Source organism: Trachurus trachurus, assembly GCF_905171665.1.
Source record: "Trachurus trachurus genome assembly, chromosome: 1".
Classification (NCBI taxonomy): Eukaryota; Metazoa; Chordata; class Actinopteri; order Carangiformes; family Carangidae; genus Trachurus; species Trachurus trachurus.
The window spans coordinates 27,378,091-27,398,404 of NC_139891.1; the positions used below are offsets into that span (position 1 = coordinate 27,378,091).

The window sequence follows — 20,314 nt, forward strand, 5'->3', positions numbered from 1 at the left end:
ATATTTTAAGCTTGTTTGTAGCGGAAGCTCCCAGTATCACAGTTCACTGCTCTTCCTGTGTCAGTGCAAATCCCACGAGATTTGTACAGACAGTTTTTTGGTGTGTCTTTTTGTTACGAAGAAAAGTGAGCTCCGTTCGTAACCGTCATATGGACATGCAGTGCTGCACGGAGCCCCGCTGTAACTCAGAGAAGGCACGGAGGACTCTGAAACTTCTCCCAGGCCTTAGTCGACATGAGGGTGAGTAGATAATGAGTGAAATTTGAATTTTGGGTGAACTATCCCTTTAATGCACTTGTGCCTCTGGTGCCTTTAAGTGTTGGCAGCCGCTACGTCTGAAGTGTTTTAAGTTTTTTTTTGGTTTTTAAACTGTTGGTCAATCACTGGACACACACGTGCAGTTTTTACATGTGAGTACTGTGAAGGCAGCGTGGCTCTGACAGATGTTGGGTTTTTGGTGCTTCAGTGTTTTTAGTCTCATAAAAACCTCAATGCTCTGTCGTTAAATCATCTAACCAGTTCAGAAAGAGCTCGTTTCAACACAACATCACTGCTGGACTGAAACTAAACCTGAACGGACAATGAAAACTGTATTTTTAACGAGGGCGTGCTGTCCCAACACTGGACAGGTGGTAAAGAATATTTTAAAAACATGTCTGATATTTTATTTGTATAATAATTAGCTGTGATTTTCAGATCTAATCAGTACGACAATGTGAAATATATAGTCCTGAGCAATTTATCATTTATTCAAAATCCACCTAAAGTTTTATCAGTAAATGCACTTTAATCAATCTTATTTTAAACAAAAGTTAAATAATAATTCAAGTTACAGTGAATTTTGCTGATTTGTTTGACTTTTCTCTGTGTGCTTTTATTTTGAAATATCTATAGATCTAAAACATGACAAGTGTCCACATTCAGAGACGAGGTGGAAATTGCAGCTTGTCATGAGTTTTTTTGTTTTGTTTTTTAATTAAACCTGAAAAGTAAGATGTATCTCAGTATTAGATAAATATAGTGCAGTAAAAAGTGTAGTTTTCTGTACCAGAGTATAAAGAAGCATCACATGGATTTAATCAGTAAAGTACCTCTGATTTATTTTTTTACATTCAGCTCTGAGGAAATGCACTTTATTACCACCACAGATTATCTTTAAAACCTCAGTTAAACTACAGCTACAGCAGGTTTTAATTGAACCCAAACCGATCAATCAGAACAGCTGGTTTACTGAACATCTGTATGTTTATTCTTAACTTGACGAAGCCATTTTGACACTTTTATACAGACTTTTGCTCCACCTCCTACAGTGAAATACTTTTTTTTTTTCTCAGCTACATTTATTTAAAATCATTATTCATTTCTCATTCAAATTGCTACTGATTTTTTTTCAAATAGATTACGCCATTATTGATTAAGCTAAAAGTATTTAAAATCAGCACCACCTTCAACTTCTGATATAAAGTATATTGGTTGTGTACTCGTTCCTAATCTTTGAATGTTTCTGACCTGCAGCTGAAACAGAGCAACAGCCTCCTCCTGTCAATTAAACACTGTACTTTTGTTATTTAAATGATGCAAATGAGCCGATTTTAGTGTGTGTGTATTTACTCTGAGAATAAAAAACATATTTTACACTGGATTCTACATGTCAAATAATTCAGATAATTCAGCAGCCAAGACAACTTCCTTTTTCCTTTGGCCAAAATGTTTTTTTTTTTATTATTAACCAACAAAGGCCTCATTTACAGTAAAACTTAGTATCCAGAAGTGATTCTAGAAAGTATTAGAAAAAATAAAAGTTACATAGTGCAGAGTTCAACTTTCAAACAAGTCATGAAAAAACAACTTAACACAGAGTGTCTGTATTAAATACTGAATCACAGTGGTGAAGTTATTCTGAGCAGACGAGACGCCGCCGCAAGTTCAGCAGGATCATCGACGTGAATCAGGACAAGCTGCAAAAACCAAGAACAACAAACACAAGTTACTGTATATTAAACATGTGCAAAGATGTTTTTGATTGAAGGATTTTGATCATTTGATCATTTTTGGTGCAAATGGAGTCGATTAAATTCATCATGATAAATCCACTCGGACTATTTCAGATCCCACTTTTAACTACTACAAAAGCTTAAATGACAAAAGCTATTGTGATTAACTGATTAAACTTTGTTTTAAGTAATTATTATGAAAAAAGGTAAATTTGCACAAAATGTTCATGTGCAGCTAGAAAAAAGCGTCACATTGCAAATGATCTAATCAGAAAAGTGATCTTTAACTGACAAAAATTGGTCGAGGTTCACAGAATTAAAGAGAACCAGTTTTGCCATCGCCATTTCCTTTCCACATCGAAAGGAATACAATTTTTTTAATTAAAACACAAAGAGTTGCAGGATTATCGATACATAATCATCCGATATCTTGACTTTAGGTTTAACTTAGCCGTTAGAAAGATGATTCACACCTGCTGAATGTGAATGGTCGTGATTCAACAGGTGTGTATGATGTCATGCTGCTGGTAAACAGCAGGTGGCAGTAATGAGCTGTGAAATGAGGCGATGAGGAGGATGGTGACGTGTTGAGCTCATGTGTGAGGAAGACACACATACACACAGGTTTTATATGCCGTAATTGTATGAAATCAATATCTCTATTTACAGCCTGTTCTTAAAGATAAATTGGTCATTGTCCACAATATGTGCACCACCACTGCACTTTTTGATTGCAACATTAAATGTTTTGGATTCAGCAGTGTATTTCTTTGGTTAGCAATGGAACAACACAAGGGAAAAAGTAAGAACAACACAAGGGAAAAAGTAAGAACAACACAAGGGAAAAAGTAAGAACAACACAAGGGAAAAAGTAAGAACAACACAAGGGAAAAAGGATGAACACAAGGGAAAAAGTAAGAACAACACAAGGGAAAAAGTAAGAACAACACAAGGGAAAAAGTATGAACAACACAAGGGAAAAAGTAAGAACAACACAAGGGAAAAAGTAAGAACAACACAAGGGAAAAAGTAAGAACAACACAAGGGAAAAAGTATGAACAAAAGGGAAAAAGTAAGAACAACACAAGGGAAAAAGGATGAACAACACAAGGGAAAAAGGATGAACAACACAAGGGAAAAAGTAAGAACAACACAAGGGAAAAAGTAAGAACAACACAAGGGAAAAAGTAAGAAGAACACAAGGGAAAAAGTAAGAACAACACAAGGGAAAAAGGATGAACAACACAAGGGAAAAAGGATGAACAACACAAGGGAAAACGGATGAACAACACAAGGGAAAAAGGATGAACAACACAAGGGAAAAAGTAAGAACAACACAAGGGAAAAAGTAAGAACAACACAAGGGAAAAAGGATGAACAACACAAGGGAAAAAGGATGAACAACACAAGGGAAAAAGTAAGAACAACACAAGGGAAAAAGTATGAACAACACAAGGGAAAAAGGATGAACAACGCAAGGGAAAAAGGATGAACAACACAAGGGAAAAAGTAAGAACAACACAAGGGAAAAAGTAAGAACAACACAAGGGAAAAAGGATGAACAACACAAGGGAAAAAGGATGAACAACACAAGGGAAAAAGGATGAACAACACAAGGGAAAAAGTATGAACAACACAAGGGAAAAAGTATGAACAACACAAGGGAAAAAGGATGAACAACACAAGGGAAAAAGTAAGAACAACACAGGGGAAAAAGGATGAACAACACAAGGGAAAAAGTAAGAACAACACAAGGGAAAAAGGATGAACAACACAAGGGAAAAAGTAAGAACAACACAAGGGAAAAAGTATGAACAACACAAGGGAAAAAGTATGAACAACACAAGGGAAAAAGGATGAACAACACAAGGGAAAAAGTAAGAACAACACAGGGGAAAAAGGATGAACAACACAAGGGAAAAAGGATGAACAACACAAGGGAAAAAGTAAGAACAACACAAGGGAAAAAGGATGAACAACACAAGGGAAAAAGTAAGAACAACACAAGGGAAAAAGTAAGAACAACACAAGGGAAAAAGGATGAACAACACAAGGGAAAAAGGATGAACAACACAAGGGAAAAAGTAAGAACAACACAAGGGAAAAAGTAAGAACAACACAAGGGAAAAAGTAAGAACACCACAAGGGAAAAAGTATGAACAACACAAGGGAAAAAGTAAGAACAACACAAGGGAAAAAGGATGAACAACACAAGGGAAAAAGTAAGAACAACACAAGGGAAAAAGTAAGAACAACACAAGGGAAAAAGGATGAACAACACAAGGGAAAAAGGATGAACAACACAAGGGAAAAAGTAAGAACAACACAAGGGAAAAAGGATGAACAACACAAGGGAAAAAGTAAGAACAACACAAGGGAAAAAGTAAGAACAACACAAGGGAAAAAGGATGAACAACACAAGGGAAAAAGGATGAACAACACAAGGGAAAAAGTAAGAACAACACAAGGGAAAAAGTAAGAACAACACAAGGGAAAAAGTAAGAACAACACAAGGGAAAAAGGATGAACAACACAAGGGAAAAAGTAAGAACAACACAAGGGAAAAAGGATGAACAACACAAGGGAAAAAGGATGAACACAAGGGAAAAAGTAAGAACAACACAAGGGAAAAAGTATGAACAACACAAGGGAAAAAGTATGAACAAAAGGGAAAAAGTAAGAACAACACAAGGGAAAAAGGATGAACAACACAAGGGAAAAAGTAAGAACAACACAAGGGAAAAAGTAAGAACAACACAAGGGAAAAAGTAAGAACAACACAAGGGAAAAAGTATGAACAAAAGGGAAAAAGTAAGAACAACACAAGGGAAAAAGGATGAACAACACAAGGGAAAAAGGATGAACAACACAAGGGAAAAAGTAAGAACAACACAAGGGAAAAAGTAAGAACAACACAAGGGAAAAAGTAAGAACAACACAAGGGAAAAAGTAAGAACAACACAAGGGAAAACGGATGAACAACACAAGGGAAAAAGGATGAACAACACAAGGGAAAAAGTAAGAACAACACAAGGGAAAAAGTAAGAACAACACAAGGGAAAAAGGATGAACAACACAAGGGAAAAAGGATGAACAACACAAGGGAAAAAGGATGAACAACGCAAGGGAAAAAGGATGAACAACACAAGGGAAAAAGTAAGAACAACACAAGGGAAAAAGGATGAACAACACAAGGGAAAAAGGATGAACAACGCAAGGGAAAAAGGATGAACAACACAAGGGAAAAAGTAAGAACAACACAAGGGAAAAAGTAAGAACAACACAAGGGAAAAAGTATGAACAACACAAGGGAAAAAGTAAGAACAACACAAGGGAAAAAGTATGAACAACACAAGGGAAAAAGTAAGAACAACACAAGGGAAAAAGTATGAACAACACAAGGGAAAAAGTAAGAACAACACAAGGGAAAAAGTATGAACAACACAAGGGAAAAAGTAAGAACACCACAAGGGAAAAAGGATGAACAACACAAGGGAAAAAGTAAGAACAACACAAGGGAAAAAGGATGAACAACACAAGGGAAAAAGGAAGAACACCACAAGGGAAAAAGGATGAACAACACAAGGGAAAAAGGATGAACAACACAAGGGAAAAAGTAAGAACAACACAAGGGAAAAGTACACACACACACACGGAGCATCACATGCTTGAAATCCAATGAAGTCTTTCAGTTTTGTCAAAGTGCTGTACATTTTTGTCAATTTTGTTTTAGTTCTGTGTGCAAAATATCAGATTTGACTTTTTTCCTTCCTACTTTTTGTGTTGTTCCATTGAAAACCAAAGAAATTCACTTCTGAATACCAAAACGTGTAGTTGCAACAATTTTCAGGTGAGAAATTATAAGAAATATCTGAGAAAAAGAGTGTAGGGGTGCCAATATTTTGAACCATGACTGTATATTAATTACACAATGCAAAAAAAACAACAAAAAACGTTTCCTTCAAATAAAAAGTGATTCTGTGAGGAAACTGTGGGACTGTCGAGCAGCTGATGAGTTGTGTTGTGGGACTTACAGCTGACATGAAGCGTTCTCCTGAGGAGGGTGGAGTTTAACGGTCGCTGGTCTGCCTGCAGGACGACCACACACACACACACACACACACACAGAGCAGGGGGGTTAACACAAAAACACGACAGCAGCTCAGCTCAGATCTACGAGGGATCGATCACCACAGGTGACGGGGCGACTTACAGTACGTGCTGATCACCACCACATCGGGAGAGGACATGGAAAAAAAGCGGTGTGTCAACAGATCAGATCCACTTTGCCTCTCACTACGTTTAACATCCACCACGAAGGAGACTGAAAACTACAGCAGCAGCTACGACTACAGACAGGTGTGCCATAAAAAAAACTGTCTTGTCCTGGTTCTGTGGGGTTTGTGAATGTAACATGACTCACTGGTCCCAGTTCTCTGCTGAGGGAGACAGAGTGGGTATGATGGAGCGGAGAAAGGGCAATGAACTATCTCCATCTGTCAGAGACACACACAAAAAACAACAACACACACAGACTACGTCATAGAGCTGTGTCATCTCATCTCATCATTTAACGATGCACAGGAGACACTTTAATAACCACCAGAGGCGCTGTAGAGCAACGTGTCAGTGGGTGGATGACGTGTGTGTTTGTGTTGCATCGTGCTCCAGCTACAGACACGAACAAGTCTCTGTCATAAGTGGTGAATAAATGCCGATTTTAAAACTGCAAATTAAAGACTATGAATAGTTTTTGAAGGATCTGATGTGATCGATTCAACTGCAAAATAAGTGTGAGTGGCATCGTGTGGAGAACGACGGTGGAGATGGAGAGGAGTTGCAACACTATGTAAATTATACATGGGAATAATTACAGTGTATGATAATAATGATGATCTACAGTGGGTGACGTGACATCCATATTTTGTTTGGTTTACAGGAATTTCCCTATTTTAAATCCCCATGATTACAACTTGGACTTGAAAGAGGAACTATGCAAGTCCGGTCGCCTTTTCTCGTCTTTGCTAACCCTCCTCCCGACCGTGTGCATTTGTTTTCATCGAAGCCGGTGAAAAATCAATCCATGGAGCGGTGGATAACATTTATAATGAGACACCGGGTCGGAGGCTCTGATGTTAATAGGTTGGTTTTCAGCCAAGAGACGCTAGGTGGAAGGCAGAGAGCCTCCATTCTCCCTGTAACAAGTTACAAGTCATTTATTTAACCATCACTTACTCCAAAGCTGTTAAATTAAGGTCAAATGTGCTGAAATATAGTGAAAATCCTGCATAGTTCCTCTTTAAAAAGGGAACTATGCAGGTCCGGCCCTTTTTTTTTGCTGTTTTGGTCACTTTTTTTCTCTACAGAGCTCCCCATACAGTTTCGGTGTGCATATTATTATATAACCCTCATAAAAACTCACAGCTAACCCTCCTCCCTCCCCTCCGAGCCATGTGCAATTGTTCTCAACGAAGCCGACGAGAAGCCAATCAATGCAGTGATGGTTTTCGGCCAAGAGACGCTAGGCGGAAGGCAGAGAGGCTCCATTTCCCCGTAACAATTCATTCAACCATCACAATTACTCCAAAGCTGTTTAATTAAGGTAACAATCTTGCATAGTTCCTCTTTAATCCATTTGACTTAAACTGGTTGTCACACAATAAGAAGAATAAACAACAAAAAGCTACAACGTCCGCACTCTGTCCCCACAGAGTCCATGAGGTTTTATAACGCGCTGCATTATGGGGTGGACGGCTCCATGTCTCTCTACACTGAGAGCTCAGTGCATTGACTGATTATGCGTAGATGCTCACACACACACCTGCATTTTCCATTTCCTGTTTGATCTCCTGTACGAAGCAGTTGAAGCGTTCGGTTTCGGGGGACAAACTGTCCCACAGCCACTGGAGAGCCCACGGATTCACCTGACAGACAGAACAAAAATAGATAAATCATTAGTTATAAACATTTACATTTGTAGAAAGGCAAAGTGAGAAGAGCCTGTATCTGTCCTGAGATATTAATCATATCAAGTTTATCGATATTTATATATTTTCTATGGAAATCTTCCACAATTTTTTACTCACTTTCAAACATCCCTTCTTTTATATTTCTATAGATGAGGAGATATATTTTTTAACATCCTACCTTTTAGTTCTGGTTTTACTTTATTTTATTCACTTCTAATCAGCCCATTTTTATCCTTGCTTTTCAGTCAAGTGCAAATTTAAAAGCTTCACGGTCACATTTTCTTGGTTCCTCTTATGTCTATAAGTGTTTTAATTATGTTTAATCACTGTAGTAACAGGATAAAAGTATCAATTAATTGAATTTCAGGTCAAACGTAGGTGAGGATGAAAACAGAGACTGTGTGAAAGTAAAGAAAACATGAAGTCGGAAACAAAATCAGCTGTTTGACCATAAACAGGATGTCACGTCCAAACAACGGAGGAAGAGGAAAATACCCTGAAGGTGTGAAACACGGGGATAGCTGGACTCAGAGGACCGCTGAGGATCCTCTGAGCTAAAGCTCCTGTTACCAACAGCAACAAGGCCTGGTCTGGGTACACCTGCAAACACAAACACACACACACACACACACACTGGTATTATTAAGTTTAACATGTCATGTTTGATCTGCTGGCCGACGTGCATCTGAACACACTCACCTCCTGGAAGAACCACGGGATCTGAATGTTCGGGCCATGCTGCTTCAGCAGTGTCACCTTCACAACGTCCTTTGCTTCCTAAAGTTCGGACAGGACAAAACCATCATAAAAAAATGAATAAAATGAAACTTCTCAAATAAAAAAAGATACAGAAATAATTTAGGAATAAACAAGGAACTTCATACGTGTAGATACTCCGGGTTCGGCGCTGGTAGAGCCGTGAGCGAACCGTGACGTGAGCCGACGACTGTGAGTAAACTGGTCCAACACTGAGACTGGAGCAGGAAACATTAAAGGAACAGTCACACATTAAACAAAAACACATAAACTCAGTGTGGTTTAGAAGAAAACACACACTGGCTAAACCAGAACTGTACTCATTACAGTACGAATCCTTTCTGTTATCTATTGTTGATTGTTTTTGTTTGATGACCTGCTGTCACCTCATTTAAGACCAACATTGTGTTTATTTTTAGTTAATTGTGAGGCTCTATCAACTGTGTGTTCATTATGCATGAAAAAGTGCAGCTAGGATCAGGAGTAAAGAATAAACTGTGTTCATACTCTATTTTGAAAGTGTGTTAACCTGCATCAGTCTGCACATGTGTCTCTGCATCGCCATAAGCCTATTCATTTCTTTAAATGTGTTTTCATTCATTTTGAATATGCGCAAATTTGAACGAGGGGCAATAAGATTTCAGAAAAGTGAACTGAGCAGTGATGTGTGCCGTTGACTTACATCAGCCAAGACGGCAGAGCAGCATCTCTGAACCCTGAGAGCGAACTTCACCAGCTCCATGGGTTTTAGTGGAGAAACATCTGGAGAGACGAGAAGGTTCATGACGTAAGAAAATGGTTCGAGAACTTTTAATCATATATTTATTATTATTATTATTACTATTATAATCTGACCTTTCTTTATTGGCCCCCACGTTACATCAGGACGGCAGAGCTCTGACAACTGACTGACCGTCAGCGTCGGTGCCGTCGCTGTTTCAAAGATGCGGAGGTAGAGGCAGAAGACGGACGGGGTGAAGCGGGTGGCGGGAGCGTTTACAGACGGGAACAAACTGTTGCAAGCTGCCGTGAAGTCTCCGTCCATGCACATGAAGAAGGGGATGAGGTCTTGAAGCTGCTGGAAGCTACAGGGAAGATAAACCAGACACAGCAAAATAACGTTATGTCCAGGGTTCCTACATATTTGGAATTTCAAAAGTCTTTTTCCAGGCTTCTCTGTAAAAACAAAATGTAATAATTTGTGACATTTGAATAATTAGATGTGTATCATGTAAATAAATAATGCAATACATCGTTTATTTTCATCATTCTGAATGTGTATGCCATTATGTCACCAAATAATTTCCAGGAGATAGGTACACAAATAGTGCATACAAAATAATTAACCCAAATAACTCCAGATAAGACCAAACCCAGATAAGTATTAAGATAAATATATTTCCATAGTACAATAGTTTCCATTTTCCAGACTGTGTTGGAACCCTGTATGTCACTTATCATGGCTGAATATATAAATCTAGGTGTAAGATTTTATCTTCCAATGATAAACAAAGTAAACAATAATCCAAAATTCATTCATTTACTTTCGTAGGACACAAACTACAACAACCTTGTAGTTTGTGCAGAGAAAATAAACTGTGAAGCTAAATTTAAAGTCAGAAGATTGAGACTTAAAATAAGTTATTGTATAAAAAATGAGAGACATTCCTCCTCAAAATCTTGTTGATGCCAGTAGACCATTTTTGGTAAATAGAGAGGTTGAGATTGAGAGGAAATGACATCACGTATTTGTAATTATTTGGTCAAATATACTCACGGCGTGGAGCCGTCACTCTGGACAACACGAAGGTAGCGACACAACTCTCTGTACCTGCAACATGACATGAAACTGTCAGTATAATACTGTGTGTGTGTTTGTACAGTGAAGTACAAATGTTTAGAGCGTAAATCCATCGGGTACCTGCGCTGCGTCTGTAGCAGCTCTGATCTCAGCAGGATGACGGACAGAGATTCGATCAGGACGTCCTTCTTGCCTTTGGTTTTACGAACACCCGACACGTTCTGTCCCTTCAGCACAGACACCAACAGGACGTCCTCCCAGGGACGAACACACAGGCTGCAACAGGCACACACAGAGTTTAAATAAAAAAAATAAAGGACTTTAACAAGTAACACACACAAACACTGCTGATATCTGAACATACCTGTTCCTCATGCTCTTCAGCTCAACAGGAAAATATAACCCTTTGTAAAAATCCTGCAGTTTCTGACTGAACTCTGGAGGGAAATCAGCCGTGACTAGCTGCCGCTGCAAGGACGATACGACCCTGAAGACACACATAGAAATATAAATACAGAGGTGAACTACATACAACATTTGTGTGTGTGTGTGTGTGTGTGTGTGTGCGCATGTGTTTACCTGTGCAGCAACGTCGCTTTGGCCATATCAACATTGGCAAAGGCTGACTGTAAGATGTGACCTCTGCAGAGTCACAGGAACCAAGAAGAGTAAAACACAGAAAATGAAAAACAACATATTTATCTTTCAATGTGTGTGTGTGTGTGTGTGTGTGTGTGTGTGTGTGTGTGTGTGTGTGTGTGTGTGTGTGTGTGTGTGTGTACCCTGTAGGTTGAAAATGTTTAATGAAGTCTTCCGTGGCTCCCAGTCTCATGAGGGCAGCAGCTCGGCCGCCTTGTTCATCCGCTTTTGTCAGGAACGATGACACAAACTCGTACACAGGAGTGTAACTGTGTAAAAAAAAAAAAAGACATGTTACATTGCCACCACTGTTCATGCATTAACAAGGCGAGTAGCTGCAATGTAATAGCAAAAAAAATAATGATGAGTGGATCAATAGAATAAAAATCTACTTTAAACACTTTAAACTCCTCTGATCTGGTGTCAGTTTCAGTTTGGTCGCTGCTGGAGTCCAGACCTCAAAGCCGTAGCACCAGATCACAGGTTTTTTTCAAATAAGATGTTAAGTATTAATCATTTATGGGTTTTAACGTCCACATACTTTTGTCTACATGTCAATTTTCAGTGGCACAGTTAAAGGGATAGTTCAACATTTTGGCAAATTGGCCCATTGCATTGAGCTACGCTACGGAGGCTAATGGGATTTCTTGCTTTCCCTCATTAAACTCATCAAATACACAATCCAACAACTCCAAAACGCTCTCATGGACAAGTTGTGACTGTTAGGGAGGAATTTGTGGTGATGCATTTGTGGTGATGCCGGTGAAGAAGAAGAAGAAGTACCAGAGTCCTGGATTTCTCACGCTGAAGGAGTTTATTTACTTGATCCAAGGAGAACAGAAGAGTCGTCAACACAACATGCGTGAGTGTTTGAGGCCACCTCAATTCTAAGGGTCAAACAGTAAAGCTCAGATTCTTATACTAGAAATGGGCCAAGACAGCAAAGGGGAGATGTGTTGATATAGTACATAAACATGAAGATAAGGATTCACACCAGCTAAGTGTTATCCAGTGACGGTGAGCGTTATCCTCTACTGTAACTCTACAGCTGTGTCTGCAACCGGCCAGAGAGTGAGATTGAAGACGCCAAAGAGGGCCCATGGCCTTGGCATGCTCCTCAGAGAGAAAGTAGGGCAGATAACTGACCCCAGCCAGCAGTAATCTAACAGAAAGTCCTCTAATTCATAGCTATCCACTATAACACAGAGGGATTGACCATTAACTACACAAACTATCTAGTAAAATTATTCTCTAACACATTCTGTTATTATCTCATAGCGTGGTGAATGTGCAGGTCACAGCTTGTCCACCAGAGCGTTTTGGAGTTGTTGGATTGTGTATTTCATGAGTTTGATGAGGGAAACCAAGAAATCCCATTAGCCTCCGTAGCGTAGCTCTGAGCAGCTTGCGGCTCTGCTCCACCGTTCTAAAAATAGCTTGCACCGACAATTAAAAGGTAACGAACCTACTGCTATGACTATAGGGATTATGGCAATGGGCCAATTTGCCAAAATGTTGAACTATCCCTAAAAAAACACATCTGAGGTGGATAACGGTTCTGTTCTGCTTCACAACTCACTCGAAGATGCGACTTTTCTGATTTGGCATGTTCAAACCATAATCTTGTAACGTCTTTCCTGCCATGAAGAAAAATAACTGTGCAGAGAGCTCCTGTTTGAAACGCTGCAGCATCGTCTCTGGAAGAGAGGGAGACACATCAAATGGCAGAAATTATATGGAATAGCAGCAACAGCAGCATCATAATGTGTGAATGTGTTCTTCTTTGTGTGTGTGTGTGTGTGTAAAGCGAGTACCTGCGTGTCGGAGGTGCATGTCGATCTCAGACAGAGTGAGTTTGAAAGCCTTCAGCCCTCCCAGCAGAGTGCTGTTTCTCAAGTTGTTCCAGAAATCGCTCCTTTTGTGGCTGTTGCAGTGACACATGCCGCCGTGACGCCACATTTCACACTTAACACACACACATACACAGACACACACAGACACACACACACATTTGCATTAACGCAGCGTGAAAGCTTGGAAATGTTATTTATCTACACCTGATTGAAGCACTGAAACCTTCTTTGTGCTCACTAAATTTCCTTGTGGTCACTCTCGACCAGTTAATTCAAATTTCATCCGACACACGTTAGTTGGAGGAAAAAGAGTTTCCATGTTTCAAAGCAACTGAAAAATGTGACGGTAAAATCTCAACCTCATTTTTGTGCAGCTTCTACTGTTCAGATTCAGATTCAGGCCTGGGAATCACAGCGTAACTCGCTGTTATGACGGTTATGACACTAACTAACATCATCTATCAAGTGTCTATAACTAAAGAGCAAAAAGAGAAAAAGAGAAAACAATAAAAGTTTATATTTCTAAAAGAAGGAAATGTGATTACTGTGGCAGGTTTACTGGAAAAAAAACTAAAACTGAACATTACACAAAATCTGAGCTCTGAGCTCCTCTACTGTTAAGCCATTAAAGTCATTATGACATCGTTTAGTCATTCAGTGTAATTTCACCTCTTAAAGGGATAGTTCAAAATTTGGGGCAAATTGGCCCATTGCCATGATCCCTATAGTCATAGCAGGTTCGTTACCTTTAATTGTCGGTGCAAGCTATTTTTAGAACGGCGAAGCAGAGCCGCGAGCTGCTCAGAGCTACGCTACGGAGGCTAATGGGATTTCTTGGTTTCCCTCATCAAACTCATCAAATACACAATCCAACAACTCCAAAACGCTCTGGTGGACAAGTTGTGACCTGCTCATTCACCACGCTATGAGATAATAACAGAACGTTACGAGACAGAGTTGCAAATGCAGAGACTGCTTGCTGAAAAACTGAAAACTGCCCCCAACGGAAACGTGCATCAGCGGTTTTGCATGAATTTGCCTCTAAAACAACTCTTGCCTCGTATCGTTCCGTTATTATTTCATAGCATTGTGAATGTGCAGGTCACAACTTGTCCACCAGAGCGTTTCGGAGTTGTTGGATTGTGTATTTGATGAGTTTGATGAGGGAAACCAAGAAATCCCATGAGCCTCCGTAGCGTAGCTCTGAGCAGCTCACCAATAGCTTGCAGCGACAATTAAAGGTAACAAACCTACTGCTATGACTATAGGGATTATGGCAATGGGCCAATTTGCCAAAATGTTGAACTATCCCTTTAAATATAAAGACAGCAAATGACAAAAAACAGCAAGTTTCACATTTCACACTGAACGTATCGTGGTAAATCTGAGACTGACAGGATGTGCCTGACGTCTCAGACTGTGAACGAGTGTGTAGCGTCTCATATATAGTTGGTGTGTATCTATAAAAACTGCCGTCACGACGCAGCGTCCTTCGTTCAGCTCATCACGTACCACTGACGCCAGTTTGTCACAGATGTAGCAGAAGCACTGATCACAGGTGAACTCGTTCCTGGCCAGAGGAGCGTTGGTTTCACACTCTGCCGCCCTGAACAGAGGACGGAGGGGGGTTAATTATGTCTACTGGGGTGGGGGTCAGCATTTCACAAAGTGTGTGTGTGTGTGTGTGTGTGTGTGTGTGTGTGTGTGTGTGTGTGTGTGTGTGTGTGTGTGTGTGTGTGTGTGTGTGTGTGTGTGTGTGTGTGTGTGGCTATTTATTTATTTATTTATTCATTTATTTACTCACGTGAACGGATGTATGGGGCAGTCGTATCGTGCGTGGGGCAGCACCTCAGCAGGGCGAGAGAAGGTCACGACCAGATCCTCATCCAGAGCGTTTGGAGGCAAGTCTGAAAGCTTCAAGTCTGAAACACGGAGGACGAGCAGCCGGCCACTGTTTAAATCCTCCAGCATCAACACACACACACACACACACACACACACACACACCTCACTCACATACCTTGTCCGAACACACGGGTGTTTTGGGAGGAGGGTTTTATAAGGACAGGGTTTATACAGGAATCTTGAAGTTAATTCTAATACCTTTTTAAGACTTTTTCAAGACCTTCTCAATATTTTTCAATACCTCACCGCCACTTCAAGCTGCAACCATTTATTCATGTGACACTTTTAACTTAACATCAACAACAGGATAATAGATAAAAGGCTAAGTTTATCCAAAAAAAACACTGCCCCACTCTCAAAAAACTAAAACAACAATCTTCTTTTCTTTTTAATGTACCGGTTCATCTTTGTTTTTTAATAAAATGAATAAATTCACACACTTTCACAATGTTTTTTAGGACTCAAACTCTTGGACAGCTAATTCAGAAAAAATACCTTCAAAATGTAAGACTTTATAAAGTTGTGAGAAGACTTTTTAATACTTTTTAAGGGTCTTAATTTTCCCCAAATTGATTTATCACCTTTTAATACTTTTCAAGACTCTGCGGATACCCTGAAGGAAATAGAACAAATTCTGGACATGAAATGAAATTAGGCACAGGTACCCGTCTGCTGTAAGGAAGTTGCAGTTATGGAGATAATCGATGGTTTTGAGGGACTGGTTACTTCTGCATGTGTGTTTTGCCACGCAATGGAAACAAAAAGGTGAATAAAATACAGTTGAAAATGAAAAAGAAAGCTTTTGTTGATGATTTGTTTGGAAACCATGGATGAATGATACGTCGTTAATAACCTGTTGATGATTGAAGATTATGACCGCTATATCTCATGAGTGTATGTCCTCAGGGCTCCATATATGTATATACGTATATACTGCCCTTAAATGGAGGCATTTTGCCGCTAAAATATGAGACAGTGCAAGTACATTTTTCATCTACTCGTGCATGTGCAACCAGTAAGTTTGCTTTTTTGTTTTTTTAACGTGGAAGAGGCGTCTCAAAGAATCTGTAATCTGTCACTGCAGGTGGCAGGTCAGTCTGCGTGAGGATCATGAATGAAAAGGAAACGTGAATACTGGTGATTTACAGCATGCACCCCTACATTTTTCCGTTTGAGCTCCTAAAATTTTAAGTCCTTGTAAAGAAAAGTTAGTCTGGAGCCCTGGTAATACATTTATGTGTGTGTGTGCATAGGTGTGCGTGTCCATGACTTGTGTACTTATTCATTTCTGTAAAAGGTGCTGTTTTATTTTACTACTCAAACTTGTGACTGTTGTTTTTTCACTCTCTCTCTCTCTTTCATTTATTAATTGGATATGAATTAAATACACAATATAAAGAAAAAAGAAAGAAAGAAGTAAACACAGCAGTTACCACTCTTCTTCTTCGTGTCCTCCATCTCTACAATGAGGACCGACGGTTCACTGCATGCGGTTTCTTCATCGTTGTCATCATCATCGTCATCACTGAGGATGATGATTTCTCTGGTGTCTCCTGTTGTACACATCGGAAAAAAGTCTAGAAGGGGAAGAAACGGAGAAAGACAAAGTTAACTCAACACATCTCCACCAGTCACCAACAGCAACATAACGGCTTCACTGTTGCACTCAACTCAAGACAGGAAATGGGAGGCAGAGAGGGGGGAATGACATGCAGGACAGGGCCGCTCGGACTATAGACCCCTTACTATAGACCTATAGACCCCTTCACAGAACACTATAGACTATAGACCCCTATAGACCCCTTACTATAGACCTATAGACCCCTTCACAGAACATCCGGGTGGGCGGGGCATAGCTGGAGCCAAAACATCTGAAACGCAGCAGCTGGTTAGCATGTTTTAACGGACTGTTTTTTCAAGAATGGACGAGGAAAAGTCATATTTTAGTGAATACGTTAGTACACCCACCCTCAGAGACCGTGAGGGTTATTTAAAAAAGTTGACTCCAGACCGTCATATGTACCGTAAATTCTCAAATAAAAGCTGAGTCTCAAACAGACGCCCGGCCGGGTCTATCTCTATTTTCTGCTACAGTAGTTCTTGTAAATGTACTAAACCTCTGAAAGCCCACGATTGCCTGTTTGAGCTGCAGTTTCTAAGCTGCTTCAGTCCTGCTACAGTTCTCAAAGACCCGACCTCGGTCAGATCCGCAGGTGTTGAAGCCCGGACCCTGGGCTCATGTCACGAGCATTAACTCGGTGGCAAAAAAAAAGAAGAAAAAAAAAGAAGCCAGTGGTCCGCCGATCCGAGCTATTAAATGTTTTCAACCTGAACCCGGTACGTCCGGTCGTGCTGTTCTGTCCGGCCCGTTGAGACCTCGGACTGACCCAAGGAGAGAGCCGGGGGCTATAACGTTACAGTCTGTGGGCGGAGTACACGTTTATTTACAATTAGTTTAATCGGTGCTTGTAAATGAATGCTGCGCTGGATCCAACTCTTTCCTTCTATTCTTACTCTTTTAAACAGAACCTATTACATATTTTCCATGTTTGCTGAGCATAACATTTGTTCAAAATTAATTTAAAACCTGTCCCGTACACAGTAGATGCCCGTCTAAACAGATGCTGGGTCAGTTGTTTTGCCACCAGTGAACATCTTGACGTCACAGCAACGTAGGGGAAGGGGTCTATAGCCTCAACACATGGGGCGTGTGCTCTACCAACTGGGCTAAACACCGCCCCTGTTGCACTCAACTTTATGCCTGTTTGCTGAGTGCCAAACAGAAGTATTTTACTTATTCATTTATTCTTCTTTCTGTTATTTAAACCTTTTTTTAAATGGTGGTAACATGGATACTCTCTATCGTGCATTTTAAGAAGTTTTGTATTCCCATCAACATTTTTTAGTGGGGCAAATGTTTTGCACTTGTATTTCTTTTTAAGATGATTGTGGGCCTGTATTTGGGGGCAGTGTCCTTCTTATCTTATTTTTATGTTTTATGTACCCAGCTGCCTTTTTATTTATCTATGTTTGTTTGTTTTACAGTCCAATTGTGCAAGAGTTCATTAAAAAAAAAAAATCAATGTTCTTCAAACCAAAGAACTCATCATTGATTTGAGGAAAAAGCCTCCACCACCACCACCACCACACTGTTTCCATTCATGTTCAGGCGGCTGACACAGTACAACAGCAGGCACTATTATTAGATAGACTAATAACAGTCTAATAGTCTAAGTTTAGATAGACTTTTATTATTGACAGTAACCTCTCATTTGAGGCCAGAACTGATGCAATTTGCACAAAGGCTCTTTCTTTTTTTTTCAATTTTTAAAAACAAATTACCAACATCTCCATGCTGTCTAGATGCAATATGTGTATTTTCAGATTTTTGTCTTGATAAGTGAATTTGTTTTACAGTGGGTTGAACTGTGCCTTTACATGCACAGGCAGCTGCTATGATGCTATCATGTGACTGGCTTGGTCAACTTGTGAACCCTCACATGAACAACTGTGACAAACCAATCTTTGTGTTGTTGCTCTGCAGCAGGCTATATAGGACACATTGCCCCCAAGGGCGATAATAAAGTTTACTATAAGACTATTTCTTCAGTGTGAATCTCTCGCAGTTGCTTTCCAATGCGGGTTTTACTGTAAAAAGGCAAATAAATGACTTTGAATAGTTAAAGGTTTTTTTTTTTTTTGGCGCTATCTGTTCTCGCTTTCTAAGTTACTGCTTCTTCAGCTCAGGAAACAGAAACTTAAACAGCGTCTAACAACAGTAAAAGTCCCGACGTGCTCCGTTTTACAACGAGGCCTAGAGACGTAAAATGACCTAAAACGTTATTCAAACTATTCATATCGTGTTGTCAAAAGAGAGAGAGAAAGTTTTCTTACGGTTGTTGTTTCTGTCCGCCAAACCAAAATAAAACCTCCTGCTCTTCGCGCGCCGGGCGTCTCAAATGTGATGATACCGGAAGTGGTTTTTCTTCGTCGTCTTTATTGGCGGGCGACACCGGCCACGTCAGAAGTGCGTTACCGCCACCTACTGGATACACAACACATTATATTATATTATATTATATTATATTATATTATATTATATTATATAATATAATATAATATAATATAATATAATATAATATAATATAATATAATATAATATAATATAATATAATATAATATAATTTATATTATATTATATTATATTATATTATATTATATTATATTATATTATATTATATTGTGTATTTAATTCATACCCAATTAACAAATGAAAGAGAGGGAGAGTGAAAACAGTCACAAGTTTGAATAGTAAAATAAAACTGCACCTCTTACAGAAATGAATAAGTATACAAGTCATAGACACACACACACCTATACACCCCCAGACTCACAGGTTCTCGCACACACATAAATACAGTAGCTATGTATTACCAGGGCTCCAGACTAACATTTTTTTTTTTTTTTTTTACAATGACTTTGAAATGAAATTTTAGGAGTTCAAACGGAAGAATTTAGGGGTGCACACTGTAAATCATCAGTATGTTTCCTTTTCATTTACGATCCTCACACAGACTGACCTGCCACCTGCAATAACAGATTACAGATTCTTGGAGTCGTCTTGCACGTTTCACCAGTGTTAAAAAAAAAAGAAGCAAATTTACTGGTTGCACATGCACGAGTAGATGAAAAATGTACTTGCACTGTCTCATATTTTAGGGGCAAAATGCCTCCATTTATATTATATTATATATATATAGATTCATCTTTCATTTAATGGCACAACGCCATTTGTTAGGCCATGCACTTTTACTTTCATTATATTTATATAATTTCAGGTTATTTATTGCTCTCTGTGTGTGTGGATCTATTTTGTAGTTTTTGTAAGCTGCTGGACAACTTGAATTTCCCTCCAGAGGGATGAATAAAGTATTTTTCTACTCTGTTCTGTAATATTATATTGTGATATGTTGAGACTGATGTTGAGGAGATGGACCACCAAGGCAAAGCTGGAACTACAGTACAAGCCTTCTCTCTCTGACTGGAGTGTTTTTTAAGGCTGCAGCTACACACCTGGATGAACTCACCGACACTGTGGCATCGTCGTACACTAGCTCTTGTGAGGACATGTGTGTGACTGCAGACTAGAACCTTCTGTACCTACAACAACAACAACAACAACAACAACAATAAACCCTGCATGGTTCACTATCAAACTCAGACGGCTTCACCAGACCGAGGAGGTGGAGACAGTCCTGTGCCACCAGGCCAGAAACACAGCAAACAGACAAAGGAGATCAGAGTAGCATAGAGGTGCTACAAAGATGAAAACAGATTATCAGCCGACGACCCTGTGTTACATCTAACACCTGGACAATCAGCACTGGTGACCCCCCC

The 20,314-nt window shown here is 39.5% G+C and overlaps 1 protein-coding gene across 1 annotated transcript; it reads right to left on the reverse strand.

The window, feature by feature from the left end:
• Nucleotides 1-1,688: 1,688 nt before the first annotated feature.
• Nucleotides 1,689-18,856, reverse strand: LOC310989146 (uncharacterized protein). Its single transcript, XM_083976068.1, has 19 exons — nucleotides 18,812-18,856; nucleotides 16,351-16,494; nucleotides 14,817-14,934; nucleotides 14,525-14,618; nucleotides 12,974-13,124; nucleotides 12,739-12,856; nucleotides 11,303-11,428; nucleotides 11,100-11,162; nucleotides 10,885-11,007; nucleotides 10,641-10,796; nucleotides 10,497-10,550; nucleotides 9,575-9,804; nucleotides 9,402-9,481; nucleotides 8,848-8,937; nucleotides 8,663-8,740; nucleotides 8,459-8,563; nucleotides 7,816-7,918; nucleotides 6,029-6,083; nucleotides 1,689-1,958 (listed from the first exon to the last, which is right to left on the reverse strand). Exons 2-19 carry the CDS (start codon nucleotides 16,481-16,483, stop codon nucleotides 1,949-1,951), a joined length of 1,887 nt encoding a protein of 628 aa, XP_083832194.1. The 5' UTR covers nucleotides 16,484-16,494; nucleotides 18,812-18,856; the 3' UTR covers nucleotides 1,689-1,948.
• Nucleotides 18,857-20,314: the final 1,458 nt, after the last annotated feature.

What these genes read in the sequence shown, in the direction of transcription:
- LOC310989146 (XM_083976068.1), bottom strand. Translation starts at nt 16,483, where the DNA reads ATGTGTACAACAGGAGACACCAGAGAAATCATCATCCTCAGTGATGAC. An exon ending in CTGAAGAGCATGAGGAACAG is followed by an intron (nt 10,797 to 10,884) that starts GTATGTTCAGAT and finishes TGCCTGTTGCAG; the next exon opens with CCTGTGTGTTCGTCCCTGGG. An exon ending in CTGCTACAGACGCAGCGCAG is followed by an intron (nt 10,551 to 10,640) that starts GTACCCGATGGA and finishes GTCATGTTGCAG; the next exon opens with GTACAGAGAGTTGTGTCGCT.